This window comes from Xiphias gladius, chromosome 21, assembly GCF_016859285.1.
Source record: "Xiphias gladius isolate SHS-SW01 ecotype Sanya breed wild chromosome 21, ASM1685928v1, whole genome shotgun sequence".
Taxonomy (NCBI): domain Eukaryota; kingdom Metazoa; phylum Chordata; class Actinopteri; order Istiophoriformes; family Xiphiidae; genus Xiphias; species Xiphias gladius.
Window position 1 is genome coordinate 27,979,901 of NC_053420.1, and position 20,876 is coordinate 28,000,776.

General features: G+C 39.5%; 1 protein-coding gene across 2 annotated transcripts in view; it reads right to left on the reverse strand.

Annotated features, from left to right (window-relative positions):
- Nucleotides 1–20,876, reverse strand: part of si:ch211-236h17.3 (carbohydrate sulfotransferase 11) — a 28,544-nt gene that overhangs the window by 7,158 nt on the left and 510 nt on the right. Inside the window, exons 2-3 of one of the 2 annotated variants that reach the window (XM_040158472.1) lie at nucleotides 19,453–19,573; nucleotides 3,156–3,235 (exon numbers count right to left, since the gene is read on the reverse strand). In XM_040158472.1, coding sequence (XP_040014406.1) covers nucleotides 3,156–3,176 — 21 coding nt within the window. In that variant the 5' untranslated portion in view covers nucleotides 3,177–3,235; nucleotides 19,453–19,573. Of the gene's footprint in view, nucleotides 1–3,155; nucleotides 3,236–14,543; nucleotides 14,897–19,452; nucleotides 19,574–20,876 lie in introns of those variants that run through there. The other variant, XM_040158471.1, reaches the window with a different exon arrangement.

The window sequence follows — 20,876 nt, forward strand, 5'->3', positions numbered from 1 at the left end:
CTGAATACACACAGACCTCTCAGACTCAGTGGAAACTGCAGCACACAATTGCAAAGCGCCACTTTCTTCGTGCATCTGGCCCTAAGAGTCTACAGTCAAGCTACTAGCTCTGGGAGGCTGTACTTACACACAGCAGCGGTGTGAGCTGAATGCTCACATCGGCATGCTAACACGCTAATGATAATGCTGGCAGTAGTGCTGAGATGTTTCAGTCTTGACCAAAGAAGATCTACCCTTCCAACTCTGTTAAAAATGCATATATTCTACTGAAAAGGCTATTAATATAACTGTATTTAACCCAATATGACTTTTCCATTCATACAAACATGAGTTACTCTGAGCTTTAACAAAATTCTTAGTTAGAATGCGTCAGAACTGGTTACTGGACATTTTAATCACAGTGATTCAGCTGCGTAGTTGGCTGCTGCTTTGTCTCCCAGTCTCTCGAGAGCACCGTCATGTAAATGCTGCGCAGCACAATAAATTAAGATTCATTAAAAGCCACACTAATTTTAGCTAACTACACTCAGCAATTAGCTTCTTTCATGGTTCAACAACCATAATCTGCATGATCTGATACAATGGGATGAAACAAGAAAAATAATTGTTTCCATAGTGCAGAGTTTGGATGCTGCACCATATAATTACTGAAAATTTCGCCGAATCTTCAAGGTCCACTTCACCCAGATTCCACATCGTGGTATCTAACCAGGCAAATAGTTTAATTTTTCAGCTTTTTCAAAAGGAGGTTGTGAGATACTTGCTGCTGAAACTACTGCTTAAACTTCTTCACCTAAATAAAAAACAGACAGTAATGGAATTCTGGGCAATGGGTTTTGAAATATTGAAAAATTGCATTTGAAAAACACACAAGAAATGTGTATTTCTAGAAACAATGTCCTGGTTACTCAGGGTAATCCCCAGACCTCACTGATAACAGCTTTTACTGGTTTGAGCTAATTTCTACCCAAAAAATAGATCCTACAAAAGCTGCTCAGACAATGATGTCATCACTTGTTTAATAGGAGGATCAAGAACAACAACAGCAACAATCATACAAGTATTAATTAACTTTAGTTATTTATTTATTTGCTCCGGAGGGCCACTTCAGCCTCCATCGGCGATAGTCATCGTTCACTGGACATGCTCATAATTTCTGTCTCCAACCAACCGGTGGTGCATTTGTACTGCAGTAGGAAACCAGAGCATCCAGGAGACCCCATGGGATCACGGTGAGAACATGCAAGCTCATCAAAGAAAAGACCAGGACCCAGAATTAAAGCCAGAACCCTCCTACCAAAAAAGGATGATCTCATCCGGGTAAAAACCCCCAAAAACAGCATTATTATAATGATGATGATAATAATAATAAAAATCATAATAATAAAAATAATAATAATAATAAGACAAATAAACTCAACACTGTAACTACACATGCGCTCACTGGTGATAGTAAATAGCTGTCTAATTTGTTTGTCAGCTGACAGTAAAGAAATTGTCTCCATTTGTTCCAGTTTTTCCCCAGTTGTTAGCTTTGAAGCTTTGAAGGCATGTGAGTCACATGAGTTGATCACACTGTAGAAATGTTCAGCTGAGAAACCACGACCATGAATGCAATGTAGACTTAATAATTTAAACCTTTGGAAACTTCATTAAATTTACAGTAACTACATGTACTGTACGCCCGCTTTAAAAACACTGCTACAAAAGCAGGGTTTTGTTAGTTTTCGTGGCAGTATTTGTCAACCTCCTATATAATATCTGGGCAAAGATCATCTGGCCTCTGTTTCAAAACATCAACATCAGCGCAATGGCAATTACACAATTTCTGTCACCACAGGAAACTTCTGATAAAGCTGCTATGGTATGTTATATGTGAAATATAATCTGAAAAACAGGATTTAAGGCAGATTTTGTTTGTATAACACAACACACGCACACTACGTATTAACTAAGCAGTAAAAAGTTCATATAAAAATCTGTATGACTACAACTATTTAGCTGCTGCCTAGGTACAACCCTGATTTTTTTTTTTTTTTTTTTTTTTTAAATCATTATTGTCCATTTAAGATAAATCTTATGCTTTTGTAGACAACATCTGTGACCGTAAAAGACTGACATGACATTTATGAAGGCGGGTTTCCGAGTAACATCATTGGTGATATGTTTGCGCACGAGGGGTAAAAACCAAAAAGGACTAAGAGCTTATTGGTAGATCATTATGAAAAGTTATTTTTGTGCCTCTCTGCTTTAACTTGTGCTGCCAGTATGATGTTTTGGGACACTACCAATAGGGCCAACTTTATGTAGTCTCGGTTAGCATCATCATTGCTACTAGCTGACGTTTCTCACTGGAATTCCACATGCCATGTTAGCTAGCCTCGGCCAAAAAGACAAGACAGGTATGTGTTGTGAAAATGCAAGGACGGGACTGCGCACAAATTTAAGTTTCAACAACCTTTTGACTGGTTTCCAGTAAGTGGCTTAATTTCTACGTGCTGGTAATATCCCTATTTAAGCAAGTATGACATTTTTTACCACCCTGCTGCGTGTGCACCCTGGACTGTTTGCAAACACGAAACATATTGAGACATATTTTAGCTTTAAATTCAAGTTTATTCATATGGCTCCAGCTTCCTTCAGCAGTAGCATGTTACACCTGCACAGGACGTTTTCCAGACTTACCTTGGCCTTTTACTGTCATTCACATATTGTTTCTTCTTCTGTCACTACTCACAGAATTTCTCCTCAGTGGTTAAACCTTCTATCATAATCCAGTCTCATGCCACTCTTACATAGAATTTTCTTATAAAATCTTAAATTCAGACCCCTACTTTACTTACTGTCTTGGCCTTTCCCTGCACTGTCCGAACATACCAGTCTTCAGTGCCAGGAATACACAAGGAATCAGGATCATAAATTGACCATCCATCATTACCTTTGCCAAGGCTGCTTGTCTGACTGTATCAGTCAGAGCTCAAATTGAAAAAAAAACATGTGCATGTTTTGAGCAAAAATGCACGAGTAAGCCTGAATAAATACTTACAAATAAATATTAACATGTGCAGAAAGAGTCTAGGCTTGGCCTTAATAGGGAGTGAGATTACAGACTGTTTGTAGGGAAGTTAAGGGGATTGTGGTTATAGAGAACTGACCTGGTCACCATCATAAAGCATCTGTAGAGGACTTCTCCTCGACTTCTGCCCGCTGCTTCTTTCACCGTCCGGCTCCGAAGCTGAGGAAAGACAAACATTTAAAGGTTAACAAATACTAATAATTATGTTCTAAATCCGCAAGCAGAAACTGGCTCCATTGACCATCATGCAAAATATAGTAAATACAGCTTTAGAAAAGACATAGAATCGTTCTTTGCAAATCCTCTTAAAGTGAGTATCTAACTGTGGGTTTGTAAGTTGTTCATTTAGCCATGTTTTAGCAAAACTATGATTGGAACGTAATGAGCATATGGATGAACAGTAGAGATGTCAGTTATGCTACCTTTTTTGCACCGTGAAGCCAGGTCATGTATGGGAGCTTTAAAATGCCTAAATAAAAACAAATCCAATGAAGAAATAAAGCGAAATGCGATAAAACGTTGCTACATGTATTTCCTATTTATTTATGCATTTATTGTGTCATAATGAAATGGAAAACATGTTAAAAGACAAGGATTTAGTTTTTTATTTTTAAAAACTTCATAACAACTTGTTTTTCACGATGACAGTTAAGTGTCCAGCAGTTGTCCTTTTAACATATGTTTTCCATTTAATTGTGAGGGATTAAATATAACCTTGCACAGCGAAGGCTAGAATCCAACTGACCACAGCCTTTGATCCTTGTCAATGTCAAATCTATTTTTATAGTTTAGTGTTAAAGTGGTGTACCACTTTAACAGTAGAGAAGAATACCTGTAAAACAGTTGAAACTGTAAAACAGCAAACTGCAGTAACACCAAGGACAAAAACTGTTGCATGGGAACAATAATGCGAATTTCATTGGTTTGCCGCAACTTTATCTGCTCCAGTGCTCTTGTAATGGTAGATAAAAAAAGGTTTTGGCAGTCCGGAACATACAATTTTCTGTATTTAAAAAGTTACTTTTGTCAGATTCTGTGGGTTGAAGAGTAGCAGAAAGAGAAGCCAAGGGATCTAGATAAGGTCTGGGTATACTGAGAAGCATTGCTGCGTACAAGCTTTCAACTATGCAGAAATGAGTTTTCGCGCCAGAATCGGAATACACACCTTAACAGGGTCAGTACACAGTTTCACTACCTGAACCCAGAGTTTAATTTGGGTAAATACAGTGAGTCAGGGGGATTCTTAGAGGCAATGCGGAACTGCAGCTTGGAAAAATCAAGCGAGGTGGCAAATTCACTCCAACTTAAACCTGCCAAAATTAGCTTCATCTTAAGTTTAGTTTGAAACAAAATGTGACATCTACAACCATCTTATAGTTTTGAAATAACTTTCCATGTAATGCTGGTAACTGACTGCTGGGAAAAAAAAGAAATGTTACTGGTAAAATTCTTGTTTTGTTAGCACTGTCACTCAGCAGAACAGAATAGAAAAGAAATGAGTGAAATACGCTTGTTTTTTAAGCTAAAGTTAGATGATATCTGCCATATCAACAGATAAGCATCTCCTGGCTGTAGCTAATCTTAGATTAGCACAGAGACTGGAAAAAGGGGGAAACAGCTAACCTGGCTCTGAAACAAAGTCCACCTGCCACCACCTCTTAAGCTCACTAATTATCACATTATATTTTATTGTTTAATCTGTAGAAAACCCAAAGTGTAAGAAAACCAATTTGTGGATCTACAGGGAGTTATTTGGCAGACAATTTCTTGGCCAGGAGCAGTGACTCCCTGGAGTCTTAAAGCTAAGCTAAAATAACCGTCCCCTGGCTGTACATTCATATTTATCTGACAGATATATGTGTTTTGTGGCCCAGAGGAGTAATTAATTCCATTTCTTGCTTTTCTCATATTGTCTCTGATATTCAAATCAACACACATAGGACCCTGAGTTGACTTCCAGGGGATCTGAACCACATGTTGTAGCCTTGTGGATGCATTTGGCTTTTAAATTCAGATAACACTCAAACCTTTAAGGTACTGCATATGCAAACTATGTTTGTTCTAGTGTCCATATGTCTATTTCTTTTAGTGTTGTATGCCCCAATTTTGTGCACGTTATTTCTTTTTTCCCCAGGGATGGAAACAGGCTTTAGGTAACCCTAGTACATCACGTGGTAATAATTGTTTTTAACATGCTACATGGTACCTTATAAAAAAATATATCTATAATAATTTAAATACATACACACATACAACCAAATATTCTACAAGCCAACAGCCAGTTAGCTTAGCTTAGCCTAAGGAATGGAAGCAGGGGAAAGCAGTGAACCTGGCTCTGTCTGAAGGTAACAAACTCTGCCTACCAGCATCTCCGATGCTCACTTACTAACATGTTATATCTTGTTTGTTTAAGTCGTATGAGTACTGTAATGTTTCAGAGTTCTGTTTTTTTGCTAAACTAAACTTATCAGCTGGTGGCTGTACTGTACCTTCATACTGAACAGACAGAGACATGTTAATTACATCATTAGTCAAAAGATGCTTGGCCAGTTCCCTTCTTTCACCAACTTCTTTCAGTTGTTTGCTTATTGCACTATTGCATTGAGACTGATGACACTGCCAATTTGTTAATGTGACCAATATGTAAGAAACTAACCAACCTCTGCAGTTATTAATCATTTTAAACACATTAGAGCTTGCCTACAGTCACAGAATCCCCCTATTTATGATAAGATTCAAAGATTTCAACAAAAGAAAAGATAGAGAATGTATAATCTAATAAAACAGTTTCAACCGCAGATCACCTGACTATGTTTTCTTATCTGCATATCTGTTCATTAAAAGCAATACTTCTCAAAATAATGAAGTAATAAGAGATAACCCAATAAAAACAAGACACATTCAGGAAATTCCCTGACACTCCTCCAGGTATATTCCTGCCACTTAAATTGAATAGGATTCATTTTCCTGAAATCAAAACTTTTTTGTTCTGTTCTATCTGTATTACTGGACAGTTGCATGGCACCTTAAGTCAATGACACTTGATACGTTCTTGCCATGCTCAGTACCTGGGTTCATAGATCAACATGTGGCTCTGGAACAGACAGGCAGAAATGCTTGTATGTATATGCACATCAGTATTTGGGTTTGCATTAAAATCACTAGCTTAAGGCAAAATTTATAGGAAGTTAAAAGGCACAAGGCCCTGAGACGTGCTTTGCCAATGCATAACCAATAAAGTAACACCCATTTCCTCTCAGAGAAAAGGCCAGTTACTGTTGGAGTAAACATCTGCAAACAGACTACAAGGTGGGACTCAGCTACGCAACATAAAGCTGAGTCAGTGTTTTCATTGACACTAATGTAAAAAATCCCATTAACTTAAGTATGTTTTGTAACCTTATTAAATAATCCAAATCGTCTACTTTATGCAGTTGTTAAGGTCCAATATTGCAGTAAAAACATTTGTCATTTGTCTGCAACTGCAACAGCATTTACAAATAAATGGAATTTGATGCTAATTAACAGCATTAATTCAGCAGCCAAAACATTTCTAGAGATTGGTGCAGTGACACAAAAGCATTAACTATACAGGACCAACAGACTGGAGGCACATTCGCCACAATATTCAGATGACAGGAAGACTTAAATATCGACCATGTTTCTGTGTATGTGCCTTTTTCCTCACTGTGGTGTGACCATGCCAGTCATGGGTGCCAAGGAGCTTATAAGCTCTAAACCCACTGACACACTCATGGTGGGGACAGCCAACAAGACATGTACAGTACTGGATTTGTAGTTATTACCAATAATATAATTGAGCATATGAAAGAAACAATGTAGATCTTAAAGGTGAAATTTCATACTAAGTTATCAAAAACCGTACCAATGATTTCATTAAATTACAAACTGACTACAGATCCAATATACTGATCATCTTAAACGGAAACTCTGACAGCTGAGATAGCTCTTGAACTGACATTTGCTTTATGCATGAAAAGCACAAGTCGCATTAGGTTTAGTTCCTGACACCACTGCTGAATTCAGTTCTTTTCAGTAAAATTTCAGTTGTCAAAAATTTTGGAGTTTCCTTAAACCAACAGAGTTTCCAAGCGTTTTCTCATCATCACAGCCTCTTGATCACAGTGCTCCCCCTTGAAAACCTGAATGCATTTACACCTTTTCAATATCTGGCTAGAATTTGATTTTAGTATTTTGCAAAGGTTTTTTGGATGCATTTACACTTAGCTTTTTGAGGACCGAACCAACACATGAAGCATGAAGTGAGTAAGTGTAAATGGGGTCATAGTGTACTGAATTAACATAACGCTCTGGAAGGTAAGAAACGATTTTACAAACGTGGTATATTACGGTAAAGACCTGGTCAAACCAGAAAAAGGTGAAATTAATCCACACATCTTACTGAAATATTTGATTCTAAAAGTTTGCTGACGCAGTCACTGTACAAACAAGGCTAGTGGGTGAACTTCTGTGGCTGGCAAGCTAACGGCTAACACGCTATCCGGCCAAGCTAGCGATAGTTAGTCACAATCACTCCTGGAGCTTCACTCTATTTTCTCTTTACCATTCTGTTTTTTTTCCTCTGACATTTTGTTCATTGTACACCATTTAATTTAATAAAAAGTTTTTGAAGAGGGAAAAGCTCTCAGAGCTAGTGAGCTAGTTAGCAAACTTGTTTACTTGGCTCAGTTGCTAACTGGACAATATTCACAGTGTTCACTGAAAAGACATATTTCTACCATCAAAGACTGTCTCATGAAGGTCTTCAAACCATTCCTCTTAAGTTTTTACTCCAAAAGAGGATGTTAAATAAACGTGAATGGTGCAACACAACTGATAAGCTACAATAGCTTCCTCCATTTTGGAATTTCTGGTTCTCTGTCCCCTCACAGGTCAGCACTGTCAAGACGGTTTGCTACTGTTCAACAGCAAAAATTTGTGGGTCGAAAATTATAACAAAGTTGAACTCTACAGGAAAAATTTGCACAGAGTTACTTTTTCCTGGCAAGAATAACACTAATGGTGGCAATTATGATTACGTCGCTTTTTTAAAGGTGGGTGGACTTGGTATTACTCCTCAATCAATGTCAGAGACAAGTGGATTTGTGTTATAATGATTTTTGGCAAACATAATTAATAAAATATTTGGAAGGTGCCAAGATGACATATTTATTATGATAACAGATAAAACATCTTTTGCTGCCCAACAGCAGCTCATTTGACTGTGTGTACAAAGAGTCAAGTTCAGTAATTAGAGCTAATTCTCACAGCACTTGCCTCTTGCTTAGCGTACTCGCCTCTGCTAAGAAGCCAAATTATGCCTTATTACTGGAATGAACAGATTCAGAGATGCTGCTGGATGCAGCTGCATGAGAGTTTTTTTCCTTTGCCTAGAGTTACCAAGGTGAGGGGAGCTACAGTACACCGATTTATCCGACCTGTTTTCTAAACACATAACCACTTCCTTATGGAAACTACCAGCAACTCAGGAGCCCATTTCCAACAGGACAACTCCCAAAGCCATCTTTTTCCTAAAATGAAACACCAGTCAGCAGAGGTGACGTCTGAAATAATTTAGGAACTGACAAATGCCTGGCAGACTGTGAGTGTTTCAGCAACAAGCTGAGATCGGACACTGAAAGAGTGCATTGTGTGTCATCACTCCCCTGCTAATGTGGCATCACTTAGCAAGTAGGGAAATTTGCAGTCTACATTTAAATGAGGTATTAAACAAAGAACCAGATGAAAATGGCAGGGAATTAGCTTAACAGCTGCATAATAGAGGAGGCAAAAAATGGGATTGTGTGCACTGTGAAGAACTTGGAAAAAAGACAGGCCTATATTTTTGCCACTTGGAGAAGAAATGTAGTGTCCCATGAAGTTAAAGAAATTGCTACAAAGACACACACAACTTCTAACGCTTTGGACTCAAACCATGTGTTATTTTAAGCAAACACTGTCTCAGCTGTTAGCTAAAATTCCTCCACTGAGAAGATTCGCCAACCCTACCTAAGGACTATTCAAAGGAAGGAACAGTCCTGTTGGTTTAACTCTGCAGCATTCCTCCCTGCTCTTACACGACCAAGGCCTAAGGAAATGCAAAATATAGAAAGGCTGATGTGTGTTCCTCCCTTCAAGGCCATAAACGGAGCTCTCTGTTTAGGTCCCACTGGGAAAACTGGGGCCCCCTCCCCACCTCCTTGGCCTCTCCTGCCAAAGAGCAGCTTTACTGAGAGACACACTGTACAAGGGAAAGCCTAATCCTTTTGGTGTTAGTGCAAAAGCAGAGGCATGTGGGTGGTGTAGTGTCTATTGAGTCTCAGAAGAATGTATGCAGATGTGAGATAAATTTTCCTGATCCTGTTCAGAGACACAGTGCTCTAAGGGTCTGATGTGCATTTGTGGAATGACACATTAGTTGGCTCACTTAAATGTTACTTGGATATATTTGGTATCCAGTTGCAGCTTCCAGCACACCTGCATTTAAATAGCTGTAAATGCAAATATCTCTCTACAGAGACTGACGATTACAAAACTTCAGAAAACCAGACGCTATGCACTGACATGTGGAGCTTCTGGGTAAGCAGCACTCTCTGCTGCAAGTGCTTTAGAATCTACACTCTTTCACATGGCTTGTCCTTTGTTTCAGTCAGTGGATACCAGTAAAGTTTTGTTCAATGAAAACCAGGATTTTGCAGAATGAGAATAAAAAAACAAGACTAACAGAAAGTCTACAACCGGGCTAGCAGCCCCATGAGGCTGCACAGTGCTGCTTTAAGTTAATTCTAACGTTAGCATCCTAACATGCTTACAATGACATGGTTAACATCAAGTTTATCATGATGACCTATTGTGCAGTGTAGGGAAGGACAGGACAAGTCAATTTTTCCAAGGATTATTCCCAGATGGTTACCCTCGCTGCTAGCCTTGCAGTCACATCATTTAAATTACTGTAATTAGCTACATTTGTTTTGTCATGCATTGGCAGCGTTTCATTAATACGTGAAACCAGACAGAAACAAACAGCATGTAGCTCCTTTGAAATTAGCTAAATTGACTGCTTTAGTGTTGATACCGAATTTTATTTTGTAGTAACTGCCAAGCAATGTTGATTTTGCAGCCAGTTTGCCAGTGGTCAGTGGAGACTTCTGTCGTTCTTTTCCCCAAGTGGGAGATATTGTCACTGTTAGAAATTGCTGATATCTCTGACCTGCATGACCTTATGGTGGCTCTAGATGAAAGATGGTCTTCACTAAAGTTCATAACAATCCAGTCTATTATTTGTCAAGATATATGGGTGTACCAAGTTCCGTTAGCATGGCTAAAAACTATTTTGCTACCACATGGCAGCACACAGACTTCAGTAAAACAATAGAATTCTACAGCGAGGAGGTCTTATTGAGAATTTTCAACAGTAAAAGAGCAACCCTGTAAATCAAATGACTTGAGGATATCGGTACTAAGGGCAGATGGTCTTAAGGAAATTGTGGCTGTTTTATCCTGTTTTTAAAATAGATAATGGTACATCCACAAGTCTTCATGAAATTTTTAGGCACTGAACAGATGATGAGCTGACTTTCCACCCTCAAGACTTCCACGGCCATGTCCAAGTTATTTCCAAAAAAAGCCCCGGAGCAAATTTGTTTAGTGCACTGCAGGTGTTCCAATGAAGTTGGAGTGCTAGGCGGTTAATTTTTTATGACTGTCACGGCGGCCAGTCAAGCCCAGACAAGGAAGCTATGAGGTGCGGATACCTTTGCAGTACAGGGAAAATCGCAGCTGCCCCAAGGCCCAGATGGTAGTCCTAGGTTCTGCTTGTCATCCAATAACTACAACTAGTTACCTGATAACCATCAACTCACCTAAATGTTACTGGCGACACATAAATAAGTACTCCGGGGTTTTGTTTCCAGGGGGATGTATGGGAGAAGATCCTATAAAACATAACATACCACATTCAAGCCTTAACCCTTTTTTGCTCTTGTGTGTTTCTAAACTTTATGGAGAAAAGTAAAGACACCACACATTGCAAGAAATGCCCATCTTAATGACTCACTTCTTCTCGAGCAGACTCAAAAATCCCTGTCATTTTCAAAACAAGTGACCAAAATCTGCCAGAGCCAAGGCAATTTGAGATTTTGGAAACCCAGGCTTCTTGTAAGAAGGTAGATGGTGGTATCTCATTTTCTGAAAACTACTATTTCCGTCTTCTGTGTCTATGACAGTGCAGCATATACGACATACACAGAAAATCCACTGTATCCATGTAATTATCCTAAATTTAAAATAGCGCCGTGAATCCTGCGTGCAAAAGACTACAATTAAAAACAAGACAACTTTACACTGTGTAACTGACTTGGCAGTGCATTCCTTTGTTATTTGGCTGCTCTCTCGTGGCTTTATATAGTCTTTGATAGAACAATATGGCCTTTACCCGAGATGGAGCAGGAAAGGGTAGGTGTTGGTGTTCTAAATGCAAACAGGACAGTCTGGCTGCATATGTGAAACCAATTTAAAATAATTTAAAGCTGACAGACAGTTTTAAAGCATGAAACATCAGAGGCCTTTTATGTACATTCAAGCTGCACGACACCAAGACACCAGAGGTTACCTCTTAGACGCTAAAAAAAAACCCAACAACAAAACAAACCCAAAACCCCCCCAGAAAACAAATCACCTTCAGATGTTTCACTCCACTTTGTTACTGACACAGTACTGATGCCTGCACATTGGGTAGGACTTATGATTCTGTGCATGATCCTGTGCCTCTTTGGAGCATGTCCTCATAAATTAACCCTAGCTGTCTGCAAGATGTAATTAGGCACATCAGCAGTAACCAGGCAGTATATCAGGACTTGAAGTAAAGTCAGGAAAAGAACAAACCACAGTGACTTATTTTTGAGTTTTAAAGAGAAACCAACATAGGTTGTTGCCACTGCCATTTTTCTTGATCTTAGTACTAACAATAATCTCCACCTGCATCACCATGTTTGTTATGGTTGCTCTGTGCAAAATCAGAGGTTCTCAAGTTAAAAATTCCGATGATTCGGTCCTAATTTGCCACTTTTTAAATCTTACAGGTACATATAAAGTGTGCCCTAAAGTATGTCAACAATGCCGCTCACAGCACAGCCGCTTATCTTCGTGTATGTCATGGTAAAAAGTAAATAAAATAATAAACTCAATTAGGGGCCCTGATAGCATGTAAAATCTACAAAATATTGAAGAATTAACAGTTATTTTCTTTGGAATCACCATTATCAGTAGATTTACTTGCAGAGACAAAATAAATCCACCAGATGCTTTTACATCGAATTCAACTTAAGTGAGCTTCAAAGTGAAACTTTGTTCCAGAACATTGATTATTACCAATTTAATGTCTGACAAGTGATCTAGCTTGCTGTCTTGCTGACTGGTAGCTGGCTAACTGGTAGTTAGCCAGCTACAACCTATGGTAGCCATTTCACAATCCACTATTAGATCTTTTCCACTACAGGAACTTACCAAGCCATAACTAAACTTGAACCTGTGGTCCCGGGTCCTGCTTTTGTTTCCACTGTCCTCCCCCCACTTTGGGGACAAGTTCTGGGAGCTTTCAAGAAGCTAAATCAAGTTCCAGGTGCCGAAGAGTCTATCTAAGTTTCCCGTTAAGCCCTGATACCAGTAAGCCAGCACGTACATCAACAAGGCCCTCAAAGTGACCCACCAGAATGCAAAGCAGCCATCGTTAATGTGGTACACCTGTGTTTTTCCTGCTATTACATGTCAAAATGTCTGCTGTGAAAAAGCCCTGTGCTTATTAGCTGCAGTGAATGGTCAAATATGGACCAAACTGCAATATTTCCAGTGCAGATGGAACAGGGGTTAATGTGAGAAGATTAAATAGAGAGATAAAAAGAGATCTAGAAACATCACAGTTAAAGTCAGCTTTTAGTGTTTGAACGTTTCGAGTTTCTCCAAAAAAAAAAAAAAAAGAAATCAAAGAGAAAGTGATGTGTGAAAGGACTCTTTAAAACTGAAGGGGAAAGGCACATACAACCAGCTACTGTAAATGACACATCACCACAAAACACCCTTGGAATGCATCGAACATGGCAGACTGGTGAACAGTGTACAGCCATTCAAGGGATACAAGCTTTGCTCTTTAACCTTAAAATGCTTCCAACGGCCCCAAAAATTTTACTTTAGTAGTCTAACAGCACGTTTCAAGTAAATGCTTTTCATAAGTCTTTCTTAGATTCCTAAAAACTCTGGACAGTCTTTGCCCCATGTCACGCATCACACACATCCAGAACTGACTGACCTCTCTTTTAAAAATCCTCCTCACAGTATAGGCTATATATGTTTTTATTGGCCCACGATATAGCCGGCCAAGTCTGAATGAGGCCATTGTGTGTGGCAGAGAGGCACCTGGAAGAGGTGGAAACAGATCTCAGCTAGGGCTGACCCCGCTACCAGCCAGCTGCAACTTCTCCCAGCCTTCCTCCACGTCGCAGAGGAAACACTCCGCTAATCACTTTGGTAATGAAAGGGTTCCTCGACCAAGATCTGCGGCCGTCAGGAAAATATAGACACCGGGTGGGAGTGGAGACGGACCAAATGATGGTACTGAGGGAGGACGTACTTTAATGCCTGAGTATGACAATAATAAATAAGACAAACAGAAATCCCCGGAGCGTTCTGTGAATGGCTTAATCACTTCCACAACTCTTGGATTATCACTATGCCTTAGAGTGATGAGAGTGTATGAAATGAATGGGTTTGATTACCAAGACAGGTGGACCTAACATGAGCAAACCTTACAGCAACAGAATGGGACCAGCAGGTCTGCTGCAGCGTAAACTCCTGAGATCAAACCAACAGGCCATACAACCTAGACAGTAGATTCACCTTTGTTACTATACATAAAATATCCTTCTAATTGCCAGAATGTGTTTTAAATGCGTGTATTCTATGTACAAATATGTTTTCACTGTTTAAGGAAAATATATTGTGCCTTATGGGTCATTAGGATTTAGATTCCATGAAATTTTTAATATATTTTTACAATGTACAAGTTCTGCTGGGATATGTCTAATTTCCTTGTGTATGTTTCAACATTCTTAAAAAAACTATGTTGTCTCTAGATGGGACGGATTTAGAATTAAAGCTTATACTTGTTTGCAGAGGGGTGGTGATAAAGTAATGGAATAAATTGTAGTATTTGACTTATTTTAACGCAGCTTGTTGTAGACTTGCTCTTCTTTTCTTCACAATTACTTAGGCATTCAATTTGTATTATTTATTTATTTATAATTATTTATTTGAGGTTTTTAGACTAGATAAAAAGGAAAAATGAGATTTTATAGTTGCAATTAAGAATAAAGGTATTTGTCCTCCCATGAAAGGCGCTGGAGGAGGGTTGAGAATGAAATGAATAATAACAATAAAGAGAGATTCTGCTCACCTGGCCTCAGACTGCTGTTAAAGTAGATGACGACCATGATGAAACAACCCAGAAACAAGGCAAAAACCATCCGAAAGACTTTGGGTTTCCTCATCCTGAGTCTCTGGAAACGACCGAGAAGCCGAACCGAATCCTGCCAGGGCTCAGGCGGGGAAGGGGGCTGTTTCTGTCCTGGCGGCGGTGACTACTTGATCACCGATAGGAGTATCGATCCGGCTCTCTGACCTTTGCTGCTCCTTATCTTCCTGTACATCCTTGCATGTCCAGTCTGGAAGTCGCTGCGGCGAGGAGGGCGACGAGCCGCCGCGAGTCGGCCGCCGTGTGCTGGTGCGGGGGGAAGCGGCGCAGGCTGCGCTGAGGCGACCGCCGCGCTGTTTGTATAAGGGGGGGATTTATGCGCCGGAGCAAGCCTCGGGTTAACCCCTTACTCCCCGAGCGCAGGTTTCGCAGCGCCTCAGCAGGCTGCGGTCGAGCTGCATGGCGTTCTCCACGTTTCCGGTCAGGCCTTTTCAAAAATAAAGTCCCCACACAGTAGGCTCGGGTAATAACAGACCCCCGCTGGCGTGGGTGTAAAAACGGCAACTGTGGAGAATATAAACCTTTCATCTCACTCGGTAAAAGTCCAGTAGTGTTCGCCAGAGAACCGATTTGCTGATTTGCTGACAAGACCTTAACAATCTACCTTAAATCCTGGACAGGATAAACAAGTAGACTCCAAGAACTGTGCAACCTTCATTCTACTGGGAAAACAGGAAAAAAAAAAAAAAAAAAGTACTGAAACTTGTCTCCATACTTCGTAAAATTGCCTTTCCTCCCCCCCGTCATACATAAAATACCAAATCGTAAAGGGGGTTTTAAGGCTTCTGCGAAAACTCCTAAAACCACCTCACAACTGCAAGTGCTGCAAAGACAGAAAATCGGCCACTTAGTGTAATGTCGTCATTTGAGTTTCCCTGGACTTTGCCGAGAGCCTCCCAACCGCAAGCTTCCGATCAGAAGTCCAACTTAAGCATTGTTCGCATCAGCCCGAACGGCGTACGTTTAAAAAACTGGAACAATGACACTCGCCCTGACCCTAAATGTAGGCTAATGGTTGAAGGTTACTCGAAGTATAATATAGTGAATGAAATGGACAGAACTGGAAAACAACCAAGTGTATTTACTCATATAGGCAACCATACTTAATGAAAATGCTGATGCATACTTAGTTTTTCGATTTTATGCAAATGTATAGCTCTAAACCACATTATCAAAGGAAACGTACTTTTTCTCCACTAGCGGATTAAGTTTTCAAATACAAAACGTGTTTAATAGTTTATATTATCATATGATGCAGTGTTGTAGATTAAGCTACCCCAACAGCATATTCATTTTTAAATAAAGTTGCTCCAGCTACAGTATTTTAATGCTGCTAAAATACTTTTATAGTCCTTGATTGAAGGGCTTTTCCCTGTATTTCTTCTGTATTGGTAACGGGTGGTCATGAACACATAGGCATGCCTATGTAAAAAGCCATGTAAAATACATGGCTAAGGAGGGTAAATTACAATTTAAAAAAAAAAAAGAAGTTTCAAGTTTTTCAGAATTGGAGCTCCAAGACCCGGTGCCACGTGAAGCAATTTCATGCTTTTATTTTGAAGCCAAAATGAGGACGTATTCACTGTTACTCACTATGTGTCTAGTTGCCTTTACAAAGCTTTAGTGTTGCAAATGTCCATGTCAGTCAAAAATGTGACAAACTGATGGATCGGTCTGTACTAAGACATCTGCTGTGCATTTCTCCTCCCATCTTTTTCATTTCACTTCATTAGTCAAGGTTAAATCAGTGTCTCAGTGTGAATAGCATGCATTTATTTATTTATTTGTGTATTTAATGCTTTATTTCTCATCCTCCCGCTGAGTTGGCTGGACTCTCCAGTAAAGTGTGATAGTTGAGTGTCATCCAACCACACTCGACTGAAACACAAATAAAAGCAAAGACAGAGGTCAGGTCGCCACAAACCCATTACTGAGCACCATGACAGAGTTACTGGATGTCCTGATGCAAACACTGCAGGGATATTAGAATTATTAGCTTTTTATTCAGGGGGGTATGTTCATTAAATCCCTGTTTAGTCACTGTTTAATGCACATGATCGCTGGGACATACACCCTTATTCATTATACGTACAGCAAATAAGAAATCACATTAAAAATACAAAAACAAAATATTATATGTGGGCAAAACATAATTTTGAATATGTTGACCCATTATGTTATAGGCTAAATGTTGTGTTAAATGTTAAATGTATCACTGTATATAATATGTTAAAGATTTTCCTTGCGGGATAAAGTTCTGAGAGTGAAGTCAGTCATTCAGTAGTTGCTGTGGATTATGTTCTAAATATTACTAGGTGCACTTTCTGTTGTGTGATGGCTGTGCTCTGCATATATTTTTGTGATTCCCTCAACAAATAAAGTCATAAATCTGATTGCACTTTAAGGATGAATTCAGAGCAACATTTTGCCAAGTTGTCTGCATGATATTTCTTGTGTCTGTCCTTATCGCCAAACACTTCTTGTTAAAGCTGAATATGAAGCCAGAGTGACACCGTGTTATAACCTGAACTGTCAGTCAAGGATTATACGGGACGTTCTGGTCGTTCAGTCTTGCCAGTGTAAAGAAAGAAGATCACTTCTTAGGAGGAGTCTGATGGAACAAATTTCAACCAAACCATAATTTATGGATCCACTTTGGAACTTTGGCTCTTCCACAATGTGTTAAGCATCAGTAAATACGAAAACTAGTATTAAAAAAAAAAAAAAAAAAAAAAGGAACATACAGAAATGCATTTGACACACATTGTAGCTGATGGGGGCATCATGGGGAGTATAACCTCCACAGGAGAGCGCACATGACTGTAGTGATGCCTTCAAAGTTCAACTTTAATCCAGTGTATAATACAACTGCTCCCATTTTGAACCTTCAGGCCCAGAGGGGGGTGAACCAGTCAGCGTCTTGTAGCTCCATCTATCTCAAGACAGAATCCCAGGTTTAGCTAATTAGAGTAGGGAGGACTTCCCGCTGAGCTGCTTATGACCTCTGACTTTCCCCACATTCCTCATGTCCATCTTCCCAGGCATCATGGATCAGATCCCTAGGAGAAGTCAGGATGGGTTAGGAGCCACGCGACTGATCAAACCCCAGGCCTGATGGTAAGACGGTGTGAAGCCTGTCAGTGTTTACTGTCTGAGAATGGAATGATGGGTAACCATTGGTGGGTTAGGACTGGCCAGAAGTCAGCAAACCAGCGACTGACCAATCAAACAAGGGGTGTCAAGCGGAGCCAATACATGGTCAAAGGTTACAGAGGCAGGTTTGGCACAAAAATCTGCCAGTTTAAATCTGGTCAGTGAGGAAAGTGACACATGAGAATAACTAACTTTCTTTTCCTGCAATCATGGATGCATTTTGAACAAACCTACCAGGGACAGGCCCAGGGGCCCAAAGGGTCAGCGGGTCCCCTGGGCTTCACCTGTAAAATGACCAAAAAGAGAGGCAAAAAAAAAAAAAAAGAAAAGAAAATCACAAAATGACCACAAAGAGACATAAAACGACTAAAAAACAGATGCAACATGTGTCTTGAGCAAGACATCACATTCCCATCTGCTGATTAGGAGAAGAGTGGTGGAAAAAGACCATGGAGCTCAGTTCTGCTGAAAAATGAGGTTATAAAAATTTCCCAACACTCAACATGAATTTTGTTCAAAATATTATTGTGAGAAAAACTGGCAGGAGAAATAAACAGAAATAAACAAATGAAGGATGACTAAAATGAGAGCAAATGGCTTTTAACAGCAAACAGGTGAATTAGTTGGAAATTCTCTGAAAGTTCTATAATGAATATAAAAGTAAAATGATCACTTTTTAAACCTACAATTATTCATTTTAATTATTTATTAAAGACCATTTTACAAACATCAATATTAAATGAGGTTAAATAAAGGTAAAGAAGGAAAAAAAAAATAGGACAAATACAAATTTGCATGAACTGAAAATTTAGTTAAATTTTTGTTTTTTTCCCAGTGTCTAAAAGTTCAGTTTACTACCACACTGAATTGAATCCTTGTGGTTGTTTACCCTGCTCCTTAATAAGGCAGCTAGCTCAGGCAATGTCAACATTCCAGCTAAATTGTGTTTGTCAGTCCAGGGAGCAGACAGTGACAGCTGTCACAGTGACAATCAGTAATCAGATACAGCACAAAAAGATCCTCTGGTGTTCAACCCGATGTATTTGTACTCAGATTTAAAAAAATAAATAAATAAAAATCCGGTAGTATATGTGTTCATATGTTCGGGACTCAAAGTTGATTCACAACTTCCCTTAAAAGTAAAGAAAATGGAGTTTAAAATCGGCCAGTGTCCTCAGAAACACTTTGACCGGAGGCAGCAAAATAATTTATGAATACAATGATTCTCCCTCAGATGACACATTGTTTGAAAGTTGGAAAACTCGTCTATTAAGATATTCAAACAACCCTTGGAAATCTAAGATATAAAAAGCCCCAAAAACAGATTGTTGCCATCACTGTGACATTTTAGTTAAGTATGATCTATTAACGTGGAAGCGCCTGCATATGCAATACTTTTTTCCAATACTTTATGGTTTTGCTTCTTCCATTTTGTCCAAATTTGTGCAGGAAACTACAAGCAGGAAGAGGAGAGCTGCTGAGAGATGTGACTGCATCACACCAGTAAGGAAAAGTTCATTTTGCCAGTCAACCTTGTCTTCTTGAGTTTACATGGCTGCTATACACTTCCAACTCATTTGGAAGACTTACGTTGGCATTGTTTCCACAAATTTGAAATTTTCATTATTAGTGAAACAATGATGGTGATATGATATTTAACAACATTTTTAATCCTGACCTGTCCATCAGTGTCTGGTGAATTTGAATTCTGTGGTCCATTTGTGATGTCCAGTATTGGTTCCCTTTGCGCAGCAGCTGGTTCTACAGATGACAATGTCAGTCCACCACTTTGGTCCACACTGAAATAGATCAACAACTATTTGATATATTTCCATGAAATTTTGATGTTCATGATGCCCATTGTATAATAGGATAATAACTGTGGAGATCCCCAGATTTTTCCCTTTTACACATTCATCGGATCAAATTTGTCATTTGTCCAATACTTTTGCTGCGTTCATGTGATGTCAGCAGACCGGGAAAGTTGGGAAGAGTTGCCACAGTAACGCCACAGGAGTGTTCGCGCCGTACTCCAAGATGGGGGTTGACACTATGTTGTTGTGGTGGTGTGCTACGTCAGCTACATTTTGATGGTTGCTAAATCCGGCTGCACACAGCCTACAATATTTGCTGCAGTGCGTTTTCATAGCTCAATCACTTTTATTAGTCATGATGTCCAGTATTATTTATCCTGAACTGCCAGCAGTGGTGGAGGCCATTTTGGCGGCCGTTATACTGACACACTTCCGCAGCTCCTTCCACCAAGTGGGACATATCACAGCTGTCGGAAATTCCCTACATCTTCAACTCTGATTTACGCGGGGGAGGCTGACATGAATGGTTTGTCACAATTCCCATCAGTCTCGTCTGTACTTTGTGTTCACTGTTAGTTAGCAAACGCTAGCATGCTGAACTGCTAAACTAAGATGATGAACATGGTAAACATTATACCTGCTAAACATTAGCCTGTTTGCGTTCTCAATTTGAGCATGTTAGCATTGCCACTGGTTTAGCATTGCACTGACATTTTTAGACATGCAATGGAAAGTTTAACTAGACATATTTGTCTTTTTTTTTGTTTTATTCCATGCATTCTTCTTCTTCCTTGTCAAACCCCGGTGCCTACATTTCCCACAATACAACTCAACCACTGACAATTTGGTTGGCGATTCGGGTGTGTTATGCTAGTGGCAGAGATGAGGAGAAGTGAACTTACAGAGGTCTGGTAAACTGTCTAAGTCCACATCCCGAGATTTAATTCATTCATCGCTTACATACATCACTTGAGGTACTCTTCACACAACTCCCTCTGGAGCCACATAAGACTTCACTCAACTTTTTTTTTTTCTTCAATACGCAGTAGTTCTCCCCAACACCTGAAAACAGACTTTGATGTGTAAAATCAGTTAAGTTCCCCTTTAATATACAGTCTCCTATAAATAAACACAAAGATGATGTAAAAGCAAGTGACAGTAAATAACAGGATAGCGCTGAGAAAGTCAGGACACCAGAACGGTTTCCCCACACTTTTCTGTCTCCTCCAGTTTTGTGGTAGGCTATTTATATGAAACGAGGAAACGGTGACATAATGCTGGGAGAGCA